General features: G+C 53.3%; 1 protein-coding gene across 7 annotated transcripts in view; it reads right to left on the bottom strand.

The window, feature by feature from the left end:
* Positions 1-20,706, bottom strand: part of PLEKHA6 (pleckstrin homology domain containing A6) — a 139,148-nt gene that overhangs the window by 28,020 nt on the left and 90,422 nt on the right. For 5 of the 7 annotated variants that reach the window (XM_073320380.2, XM_073320382.2, XM_073320383.2 and 2 more), the window contains 11 exons: positions 19,236-19,322; positions 18,692-18,806; positions 17,507-17,611; positions 16,922-16,994; positions 15,380-15,480; positions 10,143-10,318; positions 9,248-9,733; positions 7,937-8,447; positions 6,914-7,000; positions 5,088-5,141; positions 1,127-1,207 (listed from right to left, as the gene is read on the bottom strand). In XM_073320380.2, coding sequence (XP_073176481.1) covers positions 1,127-1,207; positions 5,088-5,141; positions 6,914-7,000; positions 7,937-8,447; positions 9,248-9,733; positions 10,143-10,318; positions 15,380-15,480; positions 16,922-16,994; positions 17,507-17,611; positions 18,692-18,806; positions 19,236-19,322 — 1,876 coding nt within the window. The other 2 variants (XM_073320385.2, XM_073320386.2) reach the window with 2 other exon arrangements.

Here is a 20,706-nt window from a genome sequence, read left to right as displayed (position 1 = left end):
CATTTACACACCGGGTACAAACTTCTTCACTTTTCCATCCATAGCTATCCCTTCCTCAGTGCGATACAGCCCAACATGCCCAACAACCCACCTAGCGAGACAACCAGGAGGTTACACTGAACAGAACAGCCCCGGGGTCCAGTACAAGAAGGCAGAGCTAGCTCTACGTACATTGAACAACGCCCTGCCTAAGGTCCTGCCTGACCACTGCTATGTCCATCAACGGCCCACTGTGTTCTGTACAAACGTCTGGAAAATATACATCGGAAACATTCAGCAAAAGTGAGTTCGGTTAACACAGATGGCAGATCTATGAATGAGACTTTGAAAACATGAATGGGTGACGCTAAGCTTTCCTTGATGTGACTTTTATGAATGGGCCCTGGTTGGCGTGTGTTTGCAGTTTGGAATTACAGGAGGAAAGAATAATACTACTTAGTTCTTATATGTACTTTCTGTATACAAAGCACTGTGCAGAAGTAACATGCTTGCTGTGTGTGTCACATCCCTCCTCTGGTGGCTCAGAAAAGATAAAAGCCTATTTCTGCTCCCAGCTAATGGGGTTGCTCTTGCAGCTCAAAGGACAGAGGATTGTGCTTTGGAGATGAAGACCCTGGGTTATTATTATTTGTATTATTGTTGTGCACCGGAGCCCCAATCATGGCCCAGGACTCCACTGCGCTAGGCGCTGTACAAAGAGAACAAAAAGACAGTGCCTGCCCCAAAGTCTAAACCTGCTGATACCCAGTGGTGGTGGAGTCTTTAACTAATTAATTCTCATAGACACGTAAAGTATTTATCACCTTCATTTCACAGATGGGAGCTGCAAGGCAGAGAGAGGGTAAGTGTCTCTCCCGAGGCTGCCCAGGGAGTTGATGGGAGAGGGGGATTAGAACTCAGGACTTCCTATGTCCCTTCAGACGGTAGGTTTTGGAATGGCTTATGGATGTCCCAGCAAAGCTTGTGATGGAGACATCGCAGGCGGGTGAGGCATTGCAATGAGCTGAGATGGGGGTGGCGCATTCCCGAATGAACTGCGTGTGTGGGAGGAGGCTGGACGATGGGTCTGCCATGCAAAAGCAGCTGGAATGGCACTATCGATGGCAGAGCTGCTGTGGTGTCTTACTTGCATGTACAGCTGGGCCCTAGGGGAGGAGTTCTCCACCATTCTGTTCACCATACTGATCAAAGTTTCGCTCTCACTCATCTGCGACAGACAAGGAAGGAAATTTCAGACGTCAGAAGAGACATGGATTCTCCCTCGGTTCCAGCATTAACGGTCATGACATAGTACGGGGTGATCTTCGGCGTCGGTTAGGGAGGCTTTGGACAGGGCTCTTCAGGCCTCGTGCTGCAAGGTGCTGAGTGCCACCAATTCTGCTGGAAGCCGACAGGGGCCGGGATCAAACAGGACCTCACAGGAGGTGCTCAGCCCCGTGCAGGGTTGGCACATCTGGGGCATTGCTGCCCAGTTTCTATGAAGTCAGCTTGGCTCCCTGCCTGGCCACCTGTCAAAGCTCTGGAGACATGGCGAAAACCTTCATGGGTCAGAAGTGAGCTGCTCTGGAAGGCCACCCTACTGTCCACAGCGGGGCAAGCCTGGCACCAGCCACAGTCCTGGGGGATAGACCAAAGGGCATGTGTCCCACAGGGTCACTAAAATTCCCTTGCTCTCACAAAGTGATGAGAAGCAGCGGTTCTGCTTTACAAAGACAGGAGGCTGCAGGCGTACTTCCTTCCCCATGCTGTGAACCTCATGCCCCCCATGGCTGCACAAGACGTCATGGTCTGCAGCTATTCCTTGCACCGTGAGAAGACTGACTCCCCAAGGTCCTCAACAGAGGGGGAGCCCAGGGACTTTCTCTCCAAGAACCTTGAGCTAAGGAAGGAACCAGAGTTCTCCTTTCACTGCTGAGCTGAATGCACCCAGAGAAGAGTTACATCGGAACTCGGGAGCAGGGTCTGACCTCACAGCAGCCCATGGCTCTAGTTCCAAAGATCAGGATCGGTTGCTTTGTTTCCATTAACATCTACGCTACTGCGACAGTATTATTGCAGTGCTGGAGAGGCTGCACAGGGTTACAAGGCACGTGGACGACGGGGAATCTTTCAGGGTCTCTTGGTAAGGAAAGCCTGTGTTGTATCACACGTATGTCACTAACTTCTCCCACCCCGTCGCTCACTGTCCGTGGTCTGCCTGGGGGCGAGATGGCACGTTGGGTGGTGCTGCAGAAGGAAGCGTCCTGCCCTCGGAGCTGGAGTTCGCTCTATGTTGCGGTGTTTGCTATGCCCCAGGCCTTGCATGAATGGAGAGTTGAGATGTGCGAGGCAGAAACGAGCCTTTGCACCCTGCTACATGGAAACTAACTCAGTCACTGAGACACACCGACTGAATCCAAGAGAGTCAGATCCCAATGCTGGATCTATTTAGGAGTAGCTGAAAGGAATTTTAGGCCTAAAATTCAGCCTGTCAAGAATCATAGAATATCAGGGTTGGAAGGGACCTCAGGAGGTCATCTAGTCCAACCCGCTGCTCAAAGCAGGACTAATCCCCAATTTTTGCCCCAGATCCCTAAATGGCCCCCTCAAGGATTGAACTCACAACCCTGGATTTAGCAAGCCAATGCTCAAACCACTGAGCCATCCCTCCCCCCAAGAGTGTTATTATCTGGGGAGCAAGACTACATATTCCTTTAAAAAAATAAAAAAAAAAACAGTCTTAATTGTGAAATAAAAAGATAAACAAAGACACCATTTATGTCAGACCTACATATTAAAAATTGGGTTCTAATGTGCCCTCTGCTGGTCTGAGCATATTAATGAATAAACACTGCCCCCAGAATGATGCTGGTAACACGTAGATAGGGGATATCTTGATGATCCCACTGAATAGAATAAAAGGAAGCAAAAGCACATGCACCAGATTCTTTAAGACGACATTCTTACAGTTGTTCATAACAACCCCTTGGAAACTTAACATTGAAATCTCTTATCTTGCTGGGTTTCCCCCCTCTTCCTAGGGCGAGGATAACCTGGTTCGTTATTGCAGGGCTGTGCAAACTGCTTTGTTCAAGTGACTGGCAGCTTGGTAGACTCCAGTTTGCAAGTGTAGTGTTTCACCCACCAGTTTGTGACTGACTGTCGGGCTACCCACCACATAGGCGTGTATTGTGGGAAGATTGCACAAGCTAGCTTATTATTGTAGGGTTGGTCATTAGTACTTGGCTACTGGGATTTATTTCCTTTTTAAAATTATAAATAGCACTAATGTTTTTGTTTGTTTTGGTGGATGGGATCCACATGTAATCAGCATTGCAAACAACCAGACAAACACCACAATTAGGAGATCTAATTCTGCACCATGAAATCTTGCCATTGTCCCTTTCCTTTCACACTCCACCAGTAACCACACAGGGGTAGGGGTCAGTTTAGCACAAAAAGGGCCAGATCCTCAACTGATGTCACTGGGCATAGCTGTAGAGAAGCCAATGACGCTGCGTCAGCGAACACTAGCTGAGGATCATGTTTAAGATGTTCCGTTCCAGCTTCCCGGACAAACAGGGAATGAGAAAATAAAGAAGCAAACAGTGCTTTAAAGGGACTCTTGATTAGTCTCTCCAAAGGACAGAAGGGAAGGAGAAGACAGAGGCCTTTGAGGGAGCATTTTCAAAGAACTCAGAGAGGAAACCCTGCTGCTGATGGCTGTGAAATAATCTGAAGAGCTTTTTATTTTACTGCCTTCTCGCTCATCTCTGGCTCTGCTCCAAGCCAGCCAGACACACCGCGGGGAGTACCCTACCAATGGGCATATATGACTCTGGCTCTGGAGCAGCTTCCCTATTGAAATACAGACTTCTGCAGGCAAACATCAGGCTGCAGCACTTGCCTGGGGAATTTCTTTTTCTTTCCCTTTTTAATCTCACGCCTCGTCTGTAATTTTCATCTCGATGCTCCTGCAGATGTTCCCCAAAAGGCTTTCCTACTCCTAGGACGATGTGGAGTTTACAACCTGCCTCAAACACACCCTTGCATGCAGCGGAGGGTTGGCTTGGGGGATGCTTGTCCAGGGCAGTTCTTGTATCAGAACCGCATGATGCTTCCACAAGACCTGCATCAAGTCTCTCACCTATGAGAGGGAACTGGTTTTTATGCTATTGAATTTCTTAACAATTATCTCCAATTTCTGCTGGGCCCTGAATCTGCTGGGTCCTGGCTGTCCCCTCCTCACGGTATCGTGTGCGAAAACAGTCTGCTGCCGCATCCCAGAAAACTACCTGCCTCCCACCCCCAGCACTCCATGATCTGCCACCTCCGTACACTCAATCAGACTCAGCGTAAGCAGATGCACGGCTCCCGGAGAATTCACTGCACCATATTCAGTGGTGACCCAGAGCAGGTGGAGAACCTGAGCACCAGTTTCTGCTCCCCTTCCTTCCACTGAGTCATGCTGTACCAATCGACAGGCTCCCAGAAGAGTAAGGAACTCGGATGAGTGAGGTGGGATGGAATCTGGTCCCACATTAGCATAATCTGTGCTGGTCTGCTGCCAGATTCTGCTCTCACTTACGCTGGTGCAAATCAGGAATGAGCCCACTGGAATCAGTACAGTTATATTAGTGACACATGGGTGTGCGAGGAGAATCCAGGCCCCAGACTGGTGAAATTTACATTTATATACGCACCCATTTTCTGATCCAATCACATCTGGACAGGCCACGTTCTCCTCCCACTCGCCCCAGCCAATCTCCAGTGACCCAACCCAAGTTACTCCTGATTCGCACCAGCGTGAAGGGGCGTTCAATAGACACATATTCATTGCACCGCTGACTCTGGTGTGGTACCTTGCAGTCATTTGACACACAGAAGGCATTTGTCCAGCCAAGTGATGGGTGACCCTGGAGAAGGGAAGAATGGAGGAAGCAAACCAAAGATGGCTTATGCTGCCGGGCTGCCAAGAAAGGCTGCAGAATGGATGTTCAGGGAAGGGGCAGGGAATGACACTGTACTGAAGGCAGAGGGGACATGGCGCAGTGACGGAGGCAGGAGGGGACATGAGCAGCGTGACGTTCGCGGCCAACTCTGCCTACCTGCTGGTCCAAATATTCTAGGTTTCTTTGCAACTGAAGGTCTAAAAGTTCATCCTATCAGGAGCCAACAGACATGCAGCAAAAACGGAAACACAAACAAACACACAAAGAAGAAGCAAAGCGGTTAGGTGAAGGCTGCAGAAAGGCAAAGAGCTCTCGGGCTGGGAGGCCAAGTACTGCCTCCTGCGGCGAAGCAGCCCCGAACACAGGACTGGCGGTGTGTGCTTTAGCACGAGCAGCCTTTTCAAGAGCTCTGTCTGTGCTCCTGGCAGGGGCTCCTGCTGGGAGCGTCCTCACAGCCCGTGCTCCTGCTCCATTCCCTAGAGCGCCTCCCGCTGGGTCGGGCTGGGACTGCAGTGAATGCTCCCCTACAGCCAATGCTCCTTCCCCATTTCCCAGAGCACCTCTGGCAGGGAGAGGCTGGGTTCAAAGCAGCTAGGAGCTCCCCGACAGCCAGCATTGCATCGCCTTCTGCTAGGAGAGGCTGGGTCTGCAGCAGCTGGGAGCTTCCACACGGCTAGGGCTCCTGCATTATTGCCATTAGTGCCTCTTGCTCCATGTGAGGGGAGCTGGCAGAGCCAGCAGCTCCTCTAACGAGTTGCCACACCCCACTGCTCGTTGCTTTCCCTGCCCCTTTGCCCTGCAGCATGGGAAGTTGGGAATGGAGCTTTTTGACATGGTTCCTGGATCGGCTCAATGGAATCAATGGCAGCAGGATTCCAGTCACACCTTTCCAGCTCAGCCACATGCATTTACCGATCAGACTGAAACCCTGTGTGCATAGCTAGGCAACAAGACAGGAGCAGTGAGGGGGAGAAGCTGTGTGCAGCAGGAGTGTGCGGCTCAAGTCCGTTCCGTGAGGCGTCTAAATCCCGGTCTGGGGTCTACCCACTGCTCCCCCGGTTAAAAGATCAGGTCAGAAAGATCAAGGCCCTGGCACAGAGCAGTTAAGTCCCAGGCTGGAGGTTCCAGCCCAGTCAAGTGGATTCTGGCTGCTGCCCCCTGACCTATTATAAGACCCAAATCAAAAAGCAAAGCTAAGGCTGGTTGGGAAAAGAAAAGCAGCTATTGAAGCCAAAACTGGGGAATGGAAGAGAAAGAGGAAATGGAGGGCTCGATCCATCCTTCGCATCCACACCCCCTTTCCCCACCCCCCCGGCTGAAAGCCCTACAGCAAGGTGATAGGATACCGGGATTTCCAAACATTTGTGCACCTTCGTTACCCCTTGAGGGGCGTCAGAGTGATGAGTCCTAGGGTAGGCAAGTACCCCCAGGGTAACACATGCCCACCTTCCAATACCCTCCGCTCCACAGTGAGTACGCCACTTTGCAGTGGACAAGGTGGGGAAAGGTGGGAGCGCATTTCCATATGGTGTTCACTGGACCCAGCCCCGAATGGCACCCCCGCTGCCAGATGGTGCATCCCCTTCAAATCTTTGCAAAGGACTCAGAGCAGATCGGTTTCCTCCTCAGTCTTCCGAGAATGGATGCACCCCACTACCCAGCCTCCCGCCCCGCGGATGAGAAGTCAGTCTAGTCTGAGTCCCAGCTATGCTCCCTGCACATCCAGGCAGCAGGACTCACAGGGTGTCCGGTGCAATGAGAGGAAAGGGAAATACACCCCAGCTGCCACACATGTCCCTTAGCTGGACACACTCGCGATCTCAGGAAGCTCTAAACTTCCGGCCCCACGCCAGCAAAGCAGGCATCTCAGTATCACTTCCTTTATCCCTGACTCCAGCAGCTCCCGTGAGCTCCGCTGGCTAGAAACCAGCTCGGGAGAGACAAGGTCAGCAACAAAACGCCCGGACACCGACAGCACATACCATTTTGTCGTGGACTGTAGGGGACGCCGGGTAGTTGTAGGGATACATTCCCGCAGGGACAGGCCTCCTGTCACCCAGATAATCATACTAAGAAAAGAAGAGACCCCCCCCACAAGACATGTGAGATGTTTATACCACTCCACAAACTGACTGTGGTCGCTCACACTGTGCAGTTGGATCTCAGCTTGCTCAGTTTAAATTATGCCCATTTTAGGGATGGAGAAGCTGAGGTAGTGAGCTTGCATGCCCAAGATCACACAGTGAGCCACTCGCGGAGATGGGAGCAGAACCCAACTCACTTGGCTCCAAGTTGTTTGCCTTATGGACAGCTCCCACTCCTTAGGAGGAGATTTTCTAGTGGGGAAGGGGGCAGGAAAGGAAAAAGGGTTCTGGCTACAAGTGGGTCTGAGTTCAGACACAGATCCCAGGTCTACAGTACGGGGGTGTTTGGATCCAGGTTTTGGGTCGGGCCCATCTCTAGCTCTGGCTGCACAACAGCTCAGCCAGTGTTCCCTTGCGCTGTCACAGCTCCGAGACCCCTGCGCTTACTGTCAGGGAAACCCAGAGGGGGCTCCTCAAGCCACTAATGGCTCAGATAACAGAATTACCCTGTGCCCCTGAGAGCATTGCCATCTCTCCCCGCTGTATCCCCTGCCCTGGCACGCTAGCACAGGCTTGCCCTCTTTGCTCATCTTACGAGGAGAAGCAGGAAGGAAACAAACACAAATAACCTTGCAGGGTATCTTCACGGGGAGGCAGAGGAGGTAGGCCAGGAGGAAGCTCTGAAGGCCAGCGCCCTGGTCTAAGGACATCTGGCACAAGCAGAGCAGTCATGAAGGAGAGAAACTAACTCCCCCACCCTGAGCCAGGGACAGTGCAAGCGGGGGTGCAAGTTGAGCTTGCAATCTTGACCTGCAGACCGTTGTTATTCCAGGCCTGGGCTCCCCCCATCCAGCTCTGCGAATGCCCCTTGATCCTGACCTGCAGTCCCCCTTGCTGTTCCTCTAAAGGGCAGGCATTTACCTTTGGGGAACTGACCGATCGCCTCATCATGTAGGCCGTGGGGTCAGCATAGATCTCCTCGCTCCTGGATGGCATCCTCTCAAAGCGGGTGCTGGGCGACCTGACCGGGGAGTACATCCTAGCCCTGTTGTAGGTGCCCTGGCTGGGCGAACGGGGCACGGACCTGGAGCGGGGCTGAAGGGACATCCTCCGCAGGGAGTCTGAAGCAGCATCCATCTCGTCGTAATAAACGGGCTGCCGGCCAGAGCTGGGGATCCAGATTGGGACGTCCTGCCTGCCGTAACCTGGGTGCTCCTTCCACTCACGCAGCTGGTAGGGGCCTCCATTGCGGAAGGAGTGGCGCTTGTCCTCCACAGCCCACTGTGGGCTCACCCGCTCGTAGGCGGGCATGGAGCAGATGCTGTCAGGGCGCACGCCGGGTGGGTAGTACTGGTAATCCTCAGGGTACTGGGGCGAGTAAGGGGCGTAGTAGTCAGGGACCCTTCGAGACATCGGGAAAAACCTGGTGGGGCTACAACCCCGCAAGGAAGGAAGGAAGGAAGGAAGAGAGAATCGTAAAACCTGGATCCAGCGCCTCAACGCCATCTGGCTCTGCAGGCTTTTCCCCATGAGAAAGCCACGGCCTCGGACTGCGCTGACGGGCCAGTGCCCACCTGCCACCTGCTAGCAGGGCAGATCCTGCGAGGGATGCCCAAGGTGCTGAGCAGTGCGGCATCCCCTGCCAGCGATGGGGCAGACCTCTGGACCCCATCCGGAGGGCAATCTGCTAGAACTCTGACACGGGGCTGCTCCCCACTGCACCAGCCTTTGGATCTCAGAGCAGGGGCCCACACAGCTGCCTTAGGAAACTAACTTGAGTCAGTGTAGGTCCTGGAAGACCTTAGGCCACGACTTTCCCCTCTGCCTAGCCACCTCCCCTGGGCATGGCTGGCACACAGCTGCTCCCCTATCCCGGTGGGCAGGCTGCAGCAGCGAGTTAGGCTTTGTGATCACTTCTACGTCTGGCCCCCTTTGCTTATGCTGCTGCTCCCCATGCTCCAAACTCACTGCCCTCTAGTCCCAGTCCTGGGGGGCAGGCCTATTGGTTTGCAAGGCCCAGCAGCACATAGTTTGGTGCTGGCACTGAGTACCGCTTGGGATGGAGGTTTCCTGGCCCTCCCCCCCGTCCCTGTGGATGGAGAACAGGACGGGGAACGCTCCCCACCCATCAGCTGGGAAGGATGGGAATGCTGCTCAGTCAGGGAGAGGTGAATATCTGCAGCCCTTTCCCTTATGTGAACCCCAGCACGGCACACCATGCAGCCCTCTCACCTCCTCAGCTCCTCTGGCGGGGCAGCCCCCCGGCGCAGGTTCACCCACTGCTGCAGCTGCGTCATGGAGCTCTTCCTCTGGGCGATCTTCTCCGGGTTGGTGCGTGGCACAAAGCCCTGCCGGTGCACCACGCTCTCCCCATCCTGCGGCGGGTAGGCGGCGCTGCCGGGGCGGCTGGGGGAAGAGTACTGCCAGCCGTTGGGCTGCGTGGACCTCTCCACCCCCGCCGGAAACCGTGGGGCTTCAGGGTAAGGGCTGCTGGGCTCAGATGGCATCTCCTGGCCCACAATGCCATTGGCTTTCACCAGGGGTTCCTTCTTGCTGTCGATCCTTTCTGGCTTCCTTTCAATCTTCTCTGAACCACGCCCATCACCCTCCCCTCTGGTCTTGGCTTCCAGGTCTGCTTTGGGGTGCTCCCGGTGAGCGGTGGTCCGGTGGTGGTGGTGCTTGCTGGGGGGGATGTTCTCAGAGTCCGTCTTCTCACGCCTGCCAGGCACAGAAACGCAGACCGTTACCTCCTGCTGGACAGCAACCCTGGGCCCAAATCATCCCAGAACAGCGGGGCCGATCCAGTCCCTGCACCCCTAGTGGATGGTTACTGACCCTCTTGGCTCTGACACGTTCCCCAAATTGCTGCACACCCTGCATGCTCCAAAGGACTTCAGTTTTCTAGCCACTGTCCCTCCAAGTGCTGAAAGGACCACATAGTTAGTGGCCACTTCCCCTCATCTCCAAAGGGACCCCAAGTTACCTAGCAACTGTGCCCCCAAGTTAATAGCCACTGTATCCTCCAGTGTGCCCCCAACTTGAGCCAAGACACCCTCCCCCCAATTCTCTGAAGAGACCCAGAGTCTTTGGCCACTGTTGCATAGCGTATGGGGCCTGTCGTGCTGACCTTTGGGGGGGTGGGATCTGCACCCGGGCAGCCTCGCCCATGGCTTGGATCCAGGACTCCTGCTCTTCGGTGTTCTCGGCGCTGAAGAAGTAGGTTCGGATGCCGGCGTGCTCGGCCTGGGGAGAGAGGGACTGCGTGTGACGCCCCAGTGCCTCCTCCACCCAGCACACGGTCACCTACAGGGAGGGAGAGAAGCGCAGACACAGAGGAAGGAGAGAGAAGTCAGTCGTCCAGCTGAGGGCGCCTGGAATCGTAGGCAAACCATGACAAGCTCTCCCCCAGGGCCAAGTCCACCACACGCCCCGCCACAGGGTCAGAGAGATGGACACAGACCCATCAAATCATCAGGTCCGCCCCCCAGCCAGTCAGGTGAAAATGACCCAATGCCCTGGGACATCGGGAGAGGTCAGATTTGGGTAACATGCCATCGCCAGGGGTCTCCCGACAACCCATTCGAGCAAGACACACAAAGCAAATGCAAGGCTCTTTCTCTTGGATTCACTGACTCAGGGAGACCCATATCTAGTGATGGGCAGGATCTAGACAGGTTCAGATGAGCACCATCTTATCATAAGCTCTCCCCATACCCTGAGATGTGAAAAACCGCAGCAGAATGGGCCCCCTCTGGGAATTCCTGGCATGGAACCCTTATTAAAAATAAAATACTACAGCACTGTGCAGTACTGATCCCAAGCGGGACAGCTTGTTCCAGGGATGCTGCAAGGCTTGGGGCAGTCACTGCACAACACCGGAGCACTGATTTAACAAGAGTTCACAATTCTGACCCTGACCAGGACTAGTGAGAAGAGCATTTTTAGGACTTCTGGTTTCTGGCTTGGACCAGGGGCAGAACTGGACAGAGAAACCCACCTCCATATCCTCCTGATCCCTTCCGAAGGCTGGAGTCCAGCTCTGCACATCACTGTTACCGCTCCCTAGTCCTGTCACTACTCCCACCCTGCACCAGAGCAGGACCTGCTAGTTATCACAGCATACAAATAAAGGCTCTATCCTGGGGCAGGCACAGGTAAATCCTGAACTGGAGGAATATGTCCCGCCAGGAATGGATTTATCCAGGCTCATCCAACTCACAACTTCAACTATAGACGGGCCTGACTCAAAACCTCCCCGATTGAAACAGCTGATCATCAAGGAAGTTCAGATCCAGGAAGTGGCAGGATGCTACACTGAGCCAAACTCCAGATCCAAATGCTCTTTGCAAATATGGATGCAAATCTTGCAGGTTGGCCACTGATGTCAGTGCATGTCCCCTACATGGATGTTCAGAGCTCAAAAAGGAGCTGGCTGGCAATGGTAAGATAAGAACAGAGCTGGTCAAAATATTCTCACTGGTTCCCTGGGTTTCCCCTTCCCTTCTCACCAACCCCAAAGACTGAAAACCACAGTTTTGACATTTGTTTTGCCAAAAAACCCCAAATATTCCAACAAAATGGAAAATTCTTCCTTATGTTCGAACCCGTCCCCCCTGGGGCAATATGTAGCTTTTTTTGACCAACTGCTGTTACTAGTCAAGGGCTCCCAGCCCCAGAGGAATCTTTCCTGCCAGGCTCATACAAACCTCGGTCTTTCCACCAAGTTCCCTACACTGGGAAGGTCTAAGCATGCGAGCCGCAAGAGAGAAATAAACCCCAGTGTTTCGTCCCCCTTCGTCGGGTGGGGGTGAATAAGGCATGCTGGGCAATCTGTGACCGGCCGCATCCCTTCTCTTTCTGGCATGCATTTGGAAATGTAAGGAGCATACTACCTATGTGGTGGCTGTGTGCTGGCATTGCAGACAGGCACTTGGAAGAAACCTCCTCTCCAGGGGGGAGATCCTCACGTGGAAGAAAGGAGGAAACACAGAGAACAGGTCAAACCACCCAGCAGAGAATTCAACCGGGAGATGCATCAGGCAGGCAGAGCATGGCAGGAGCAGCACCGTCACCAAAGAAGGGCAGATGGAGGGTAGCCGAGGGCATGGTCAGCGCTGGGTTAGCCTGTCTGTTTAGCTGACCAGTTTAGTTCTAAGGCACTAGCCATTCGAGTCCCTAAGCCCCGTACAGAATTAAGAAATATCGGCGTCCATAAGAAAAATGGTTCTCTGTGCAGTGCTGTTTGGAAAATGTCAGTTTACTCCAATTTGAAACACTGATGTTTTTATCCAAATTTCCCATGAAAACATCCAGATTTTCAATGAAAAACAAAATAAAAAAAGCTTTTCAGGCTTTTTTGGGAAGGAGAAAAAAATGGTTTTCAGTAAAAAAAACGTCACCCAAACACATGTGGGTCAAAATTTTTCTTTTGCAAAAAAAAAATGGCTTTTTGGGGTCAGAGAATTGTATGTCGATGGGAACCTTGCACCCAGCTCCAGTGGAAAGGGGTACATGAGTGTAAGCACGCTCCACGAGTGGCACCAAGGCTCAGCACAGTCCCTAGGAACCAGACAAGCTCTAGAGGGGCGCTCCAGTGATGCGCTGAGGTTAATTTTGCCCTCAGTGCTGGCATCCGCCAGGCCCCAAATCCTGCCCCGCTTCACCAGAGACTTTGTTGAATCAGGGCCTAGGCACGTGCTTGAGTCCTATTGCAGTCAATGGGACGTAGCATGTGCTTTGCCCAAACGGCACCTTCCAGCCGCTGCAGCTCCACAGAAGCCAAAGGGACGGCACAGAGTAAGTGGGGGCACAAACCAGCTACTAAGTGCTTCTCTGACCTCCCCCAAACCCTGGCCTGGGTCAGGAAGGAGGCGACTGAGGAGAGTAATAAAACATGATAAAGCCTTAAATCTCTCATTTTCCCCTTGGCTGACGTTGGGTCTGAGCCGCGTTTTCTCTAACCCGGGCTCCCTCTGTTCCCCATATGGGCCTGAAGGGGTTAACCTGACTGGCAGCGAGTTCAGGAGGCAGGATCCATTCTTTATTAATGACCCAAACATTCCCAGGACTTGCCAGTTCTTGAAGGCTCCTTCCCTTGCTCTCTTCTTTTTTTGCCACTGATAGGACAGGGAGACTGGAGCTCAGGCTCTGGAGGGCGGAGCAGACCTTTCGCCCTGTGCTGAATGTTGCAATATAAGGTTTGGAGCAGGAGTGAATGTGCAAACAATATTCCAGTGATGCGCACCCAAAAATGCCTCAGAATAAAAACAAAATAGAGGGGTGGGTGTAGCACGGCCCAGGCGGGAGAGAATCAAGGTTGCATGTGTAGCGTTGCCCCCAGCTGCAGAGAATCCAGACTCTGTGTGCGTCTCTGCCCCCAGCTGCAGAGAATCCAGAAGCACTCTGCGTAGGAGTGTGTTTTTGTGACTTGCGGATTTTTGTTTCTGTGTGTACGTTTGTGTGCATCAGTGGGCGAGCCGGGTTTTCTTTGAGCGAGAGCGGAGCGTAAAACATGTGCAAGTGAGTGGGTGTTTGTGTGCGGGAGTATGTGTGTGTGTGTTCACACGCGAGGTGTGTTTGGTCTGTGTGCTCGTGCAAGTGTGAATATGCCTATGTACAAGTGTGAAAAAAAATTAAGCCTTTGAGTCTGTGTTTGGCCCATGGGTTGGATGCAAATTTCAATGTGCATATGTGAAGGTACAGGTTATTCTAGTCTAGGTGAGTTGCACGTGTACCACGTGTACAACGGTGCTTGTGCGTGTATGAGCGTGCGTGCGTAACACGAAGTGTTCTTGGGAGGATGAAACCAAACGGCTCCTTTGGCCCACAGCGCAGCAGGAATTTCACAGCTTCAGTCGCTGCTCCACCGCAGCTGCGTCCCTCAGCACAGAGGTTTGACAAGTAGAAACTAATTACGTGCTAAACCATGACAATTTATTGCCGTGTGTGTGTGAGTGTGTGTGTGTGTGAGAGAGTGTGTGAACACTAGTCTCAACTAGTTGAGAAGGGAGATGGGGGAAGCTCGCCTGCACATAGCAACGCTGGCTTACGTACGTTTGTTGTTTTTATTGAAATGGGAGAGTAATTCAAAACAGGGGGAACGGCTGATCAGCGACACCACAGCTGTCAGCTAAGAAGGAGAAGCCCCTCCTTGGCATTGGGTTACTAGCATGCTTTGATCACCTCCGGCTAGGAGCAATTCACTCTTGTGCAGCAGGCTAACACACTTAAACCCATGTGGTTGACACAAGGCTTCCAGTTAGAGGCAGTGTGGCCTAGTGACTAGAGCACTGGACTGGACATCAGGAGACCTGGGTTCTATTCTTGGCTCTGCCACAGGCCTGCTGGATGACCTTGGGCAAGTCACTTGCCTTCCGTGTGCCTCAGTTACCCCATCTGTACAACAGGGGTAATGATCCTGACCTCCTTTGTAAAGTGCTTTGAGAGCAATGGTGTAAAGCACTCGGTGGTGCTATTATTGTGCTGCTTTCTGCACAGGGGTCAATTTCACCCCGTATTAGCAGCAAGACTGCTAAGCACCCTCAACTCCCACTGAAGGCATTAGGAGCTGAAGGGACTCACCATCACACAGGCTCTAACCCAGTCTGGATCTGCACGCCAGCTCCTCCACCCATCTCTCTTACGGACAGAGGGACAGCCTCAGAGGAGGAAGAAGCAGCAGGATTCCTCCTACAATCCAAGCCCCCTACCCAAATCATGGGGCAGTTTGGTTTGGATCTGGTCTTTGCTTTCTGGCTAAACGTTATTGGACAGGAAACCTAGAGACCCAATTCCCCTCTGCTTTACCTCTCATGTGGTCCTCTTCACATCTGAGCAAAGCAGGTGGCTCAGAGTGGGGGTGCCATATGCCCCCCACCCCGCTTGGTGCAGGTGTGGCCAGGGACAAAAGGGGCAGGGCTGGGTCATGCCAGAGAAGGCTAAAAGAACTGGACCCCTTAATCCTGCTCTGAGCATGGTGAGAGGACACAGCGGAAGTTCTCTCTGGGGCAGAGCTTCCACCGCCACTACTCCTAGTGGTGTGTCAAGGACCCCATTTTGCAGCAGGCAACCAGGTCACTAATGCCCGTTCTTCCCTTTCAGGTACATGCCTGTCTTTAGCGACCGTCCACAGCAGCTCACACCTCCCCCAAGCGCCGGTCACCACAGGCAGCGGAGAGCACAAGCCAAGAGACCTCTGAGCATTGCTGTTACCAGACAGCCTACGTCCGGCCCTACCAGGCAGCTAGGTTCTCGGAAGGGAGGGTCACGCTACAAACTGCGGGACCATTCGTGGCCTCCGGGAACCGGGCCAACAAATGGGAGCGCAACGCTGCCCCCGAGACGCCGTCACGGTCACACACTGACCTTGAAGGTGTGTTTCCTGCTGATGTTGTCCGACGGCTGGATGGCCGCCACCCGGAAGCTGAGGAGAGGGATGCTGCCCAAGATGCTGTCCTCCTTCTCATCTGCATTGACCCAGGGGGAGAAATGGGAGTTAGATAAGGAGAGGGGAGTTCCCCTCCTTAGGCCGATTTGGAGATGCCAAGTGGTTGACAAGACCCGTCTCCCCTTTAAAGCTGGAGAGTGAGGAGAGAGGGAAGTGGCCGAGGTGCCTCTGACTAGGAATGCATCCCTCCCTTCTCCTGCTGAAATGGGAGCTGGGCTCCTGAGAGCGACCACAACCCAGGGAGCTGAGAACGCCGCACCTGGACTGGAGCCAGCCTACCTGTGGAAGCTGGCTTCCTCCCTGTCGCATCTGCCCATCTGTTGTTCTCTTCTTGCCCCTCCCCACCGCCCCCGCAAAAACCTATCAGTGTCAGCTCACAATACAGGCTGGTTAATTATTCATGCCCGCCCTCCAGACCTGCTGCCAGGGATTAGGCCGAGCCAGCGGCCTGCTGGAAAGCGAAGGTTGCAAAAGGTGTGGGCTGTGTGAAGGGGCGAATCTCCATACCGAGGGGTGCTCCAGCCCGAATGAGGCCAGGGCTGGGTGGGGAGAAGGTTGGGGACTGATTTGGCACCCAAATTCAGGACTGACTTCCGTCACTCCTTTATGGCATGGGGCGGCTGTTTCCCATGGACCTGGAGCTGCTGTATGGTCCCTCATGCCTTCTTTGTTTCTTGGCACCATTGATAACAGTTGCTCGAAAAGCCAACCTGGCCCTAGGAGGTCCAGGCAAAAGGGCGACGGGTTTGTCTGCGGATGTCAATCATTTACACAGGGATGCTGGATTCGGAGTCTTGAGCATTCAGAACCGGGGCATGCCAAGAGCAGCACCTCTGGAATTCAGACCCACAGCTCCCCACGGAGAGAGGCAGGGCTAGCTTCTGGTCTCCTCTGGGCCAGGTGAGTAAGGGAACAGCTGAATTTATACCAAGCACGATCCCTTGCACAGTGTTTAACCAGAGGGCCGTGCAACCTTCCCCCCCACCTTGAATACTACAAGAGAAAAGGCTACAGAAAAACAAACCTAAGGATGCATGGACGAAGCTACCTTCCGCAGCATTCACCCCTGGGAGCACCTTGTACAATCTCTCTCCGAGCCCTGTCCTGCAAGGTGCTAACCGTACATGGCTCCCATTGAGGGGGAAGATGCTCGGCACCCCACAAGGATCCCTCAGCTCCTCATAATAGCAGAGCCTTCCCTTTGAAGAGGAGGGTTTTAACTCCTCCTCTGACTGGCCGCACCCCTCTCCCTGCAGCCACCTGCTCGGTGGGACTCACTCTGCATCAAACAAACTGGGTTTCTTCCCTGGCGCTGGACTCTGAGATCCCACCCCAGCTGCCCAGATTGAACCCTGGCCACCTGGCTTTGGGGCTGTGAGTGCACCAGGAGCTGCCGCGGCCCTGCCCCATCAGGACTGGGCCCATGGGATGGCTCTTTAGACCTCGGCCCCACCACATACCTTTGTAATAGAAGAGGCAGCGATCCACCAGCACGAACCAGCGCTTATTCCACTGCTTCACGCCAGAACTGGCCTGCAAGAGAGGCATGAGTGAGAGGGCGCCCCAGACCCGTAGCTGCATGTAAAGCAGAGAGAGGGGAAAGTGGGGGAAGCAGCAGCATCTTGTGCATCACAGGGAGAGCTCGGGATGAACTCCATTGAGGAGAGGGCGCAGGGTGGCACAGAGCCCAGCTGCACGGCTTGCAGGAGCCATTGCGAGAGGGATTTACTGGGGAGAGGTGCAGGCCAGATGAGGCAGGCACCCAGCAGCAGCGCTCCCTGCTGTCACAGCCAGATCCTGGGGATGCACCGGAGAGAGGTTGGGACAGATAGAGGGCAGCCCACCCTGCATAACACCTCATGCTTTTACATGGAGACCCTCCGGGGCGGGGGGAGTTTGGCAGGTGCCTGGAATGGGCACCCAAGAGCCACGCCCCAGGCAGTCCCACACCAGTCCTAGTGCAGCATGAGGCCTAGGGTCACCACATCGTCCCGACAGAGGAAGGTGGCACTGCGAGATGCCTGGCTCAGCCAGGGGAATGCTACCTGCTTGAACAGCCAGCCGCTTTTGGTCACCATGGCACTGGGGTTCCGCTTCATGGAGTTGGAGCGTTTCCCAAAGGCGATCCCCTTCCGGGAAGGTCGCGAGGCCTTTGGAGAAGGAGAGAGGAGGCTCTCAGAATGCACCGGCTTTCGCAGGCTGTGGAACAGCCTCTCCCAGGGGTGGCGGCAGCAGCTGTTGGGGGCGTTTGCTTTTCAGGCAAACCCACGGGGAATAGTAAGACCCAGCCATGCAGCTCACTGAGCATGCGGCTGAGGGATGCCATGCAACGCTGCCATCTGGTGAGCGAGGGAGAGCCGCATCTTACCGCCAGTGCACCTACCACATCACCCCTGGGGAAATCTCAGCCTTTTATCTACTTGTCCCAGGCTTGCAATTGCTTCCTTCTTGCAACCAGCTCCCAGCTCGGCCTATCTTTTCCATACCTAGGGAGGTGGTAGAATCTCCTTCCTTAGAGGTTTTTAAGGTCAGGCTTGACAAAGCCCTGGCTGGGATGATTTAACTGGGAATTGGTCCTGCTTCGAGCAGGGGGTTGGACTAGATGACCTTCTGGGGTCCCTTCCAACCCTGATAGTCTATGATTCTATGATTCTGCTGCAAAATAGGGTTGGATCCTAATCGCTGTCTTTACTTTGCTGATGCTCTGATCCCAGCCAGCTACTTCCCCTTGGTTTGGAAGGAGCGTGACAATCCCCTCGCTGCTATGCCGCATTTTTCATTTCCACATCTCAAAGAACCTCACAAAGGTGGGTCAGAATCATTGGCCCCATTTTACAGAGGGGGAAACTGAGGCATGGAGCAGGGAAGCCACTTGGCCGAAAGCAGGGGGTCTGTGGCAGAGCTGAGAAATGAACCTAGATCTCCTGAGTGCCAGTCCAGTGCCTAAACACCCATCTCCCTCCCTGAATGCCTTTTGTGCGGGCTGGGGGCTTCTGGTTGCCCACAGCGACTCCAGCAGGCCAAATACATCTGCTTACCAGCAGGCATCCGCCAGGGCAGGTGTGCTTGGTTACCCCCAGCCCATTCAGCAAGAAGAAAGGCCCTTTCAGATGTCCAGAGGCAATGAGAACATTAGGTGTAAGGGGCAGCTTAGATCCAGCTGACTAATGGCATGGTTGGGAATAGATTCCTAGGGTCCCAGGCCAGTGCCCAGTGTTCCATGAACATACCCTGCCGTTTGGTCGCTCCTGAGGCATCTCTGACACCATGGTGTGGTTGGATGATTCGCTGCTGATGGTCGCCGGTCGCTTCCCACCTGCTTTGCTGGACATGTCCACTGTAGAGCTGCCATCAAGACAGAGAGGGAAGGGAGAGAAAGAAGCTTATTAGCGATCTCTGCAAGGACAGCTGAGGAATAACGGCCTAAGCGTCTGCCCCATACGTACGACAGACTGATACACTTACGGTGCTTGCCTATATGCACAGGGCCGGAGCCAAAGCTAATTGCAACCAGCAGAGGGTCCTTCCATTGACTTCCACAGATGAGGCCCACGCTGTGCAAACACACAGACTACACATACAGACATAGCAAAGTAAGGCTGTCCCTCGTCTCACAGCAAAGCCACACTGTTCCCTACTCTCTACCATGCCTGACCCGTAGATCCCCTGCTGTGGTCTTTGCTCTCAATATTTCCTTGGTATTATTAGTTCTTTTCTCCTCTGGTTCACTCACTCACTCACACACACTCACACACCATTCTAAAGCAAACCTACTTCTGTAAGTGTAAGTCAAATCTTGCGTTTTCTTCTGGGATGTGTCCAGTCACGGGATGCAGGAACGTGTTCCGTCTTTCATTGTGGCTGGAAAACACAGAGGAGAATTTGCAGGAATTAAGCGGCTTTGGAGTGAATGGAGTGGCTGAGCTATGGTTAAGCATCACGGCCCTTCTTTTGCTTCGTATACCAGTTCAAAATGCTGAAAATTGCTGCTTCAGGATATTACGGAGGCAAATAACTGAAGGCTTGACTGTGCCTAGCCTTCGGCTTCTTTCTGACACGGCTCATGAATGAATTTCAATTCACTAAGGGTGGAAACAACATTTGCAGTGACTCTACCCTAGTAAAAAATGATCCGGGTTTACCAAGCCACATGCTTCAGGGCATATGTTTATCACCAGATGGGGTCAGGAAGGATTCCCCTCCTCTACCATAGAGTATGTATACAAGGTCACCTCCTTAAAATGTACCTATTGGCATTGTGCCAATAGATATATATATGTATACATATCCCTGAAACTTCCTGCACTGCCCACTGCTGGAGATGGGTTGCCAGCCTAGGTGGCAACTGGTCTCTTCTTGTCTAGCTGGTCTCATGACTAAGAATGAGTGAACCTTGGGTAGTTTGAGGTGGATAGAACCTCAGTATGTTTTGGGGATTTGTAAAATTAATTCATGTCTAGGAGATGCAGGAACTTGAAATATTGGTGGGTTGTGGGGGTGGGGGAGAAGGAGAGGGTTTTGTGATTCAGTTATAACTGCCCCCTCCCATCTTTCAGCCCGGTTATTTATTAGGGACAGAAGAATCTGTCTGCCCCACAAGCTGGACAGAACACAAGCTGTGCTAGTCCCAGTCATATGCCCATTTCAGCCCTAAATTCTTGGGCTTTGTGGTTGTAATTTCAACTCCGCCCTACTACTTTAAGACAAAGTGGGATTGTACGCAGGAGGCTTGGCAAACCAGCTGGACCATCTCTGTGGCTGAAGAGAGACAAGGTCAGGGCAGAGTGTGGAGATAAAAACACATGGTAGAGCCCACCTAGCAGCTGCCAGTAGGCCTGGCCGACATATGGTGCCGGGAGACGGAGTTCATCCATGCACAATGCTCTCCCTCTCCTCTTCTCACTGAGCAATGATGCCACAAAGGCAGATCCTCCTCAGGCCAGTATCCACAGTACATCCACTTTCCCAGGTACACGACCAGATGGATGGAAGCGTGTATGCCACATTTGCACAGACCCGGCACACAAAACCAGACTAGCATTAGCCCCTTCACTGCCAGCTAGTCCATGTTTGAATTCCACAGGCTGTTTCCTATGGAGCATCCATTTGGATGAGCGGCATGTATTGGAAGAGAAGCTTTCACAGGTGTTAATAGACCGGACTAATGAATAGCCCCCTAGTGGCATTCACTTGTTAAAACAACCTATTACATCTCAGTCTTCAGGGGGGTTTCCTCCCTATTAAT

The sequence above is a fragment of the Lepidochelys kempii genome, chromosome 21 (assembly GCF_965140285.1).
Source record: "Lepidochelys kempii isolate rLepKem1 chromosome 21, rLepKem1.hap1, whole genome shotgun sequence".
Taxonomy (NCBI): Eukaryota; Metazoa; Chordata; order Testudines; family Cheloniidae; genus Lepidochelys; species Lepidochelys kempii.
Note: the sequence above shows the minus strand (reverse complement) of the source record. Positions and strands in the feature narration are given on the sequence as shown.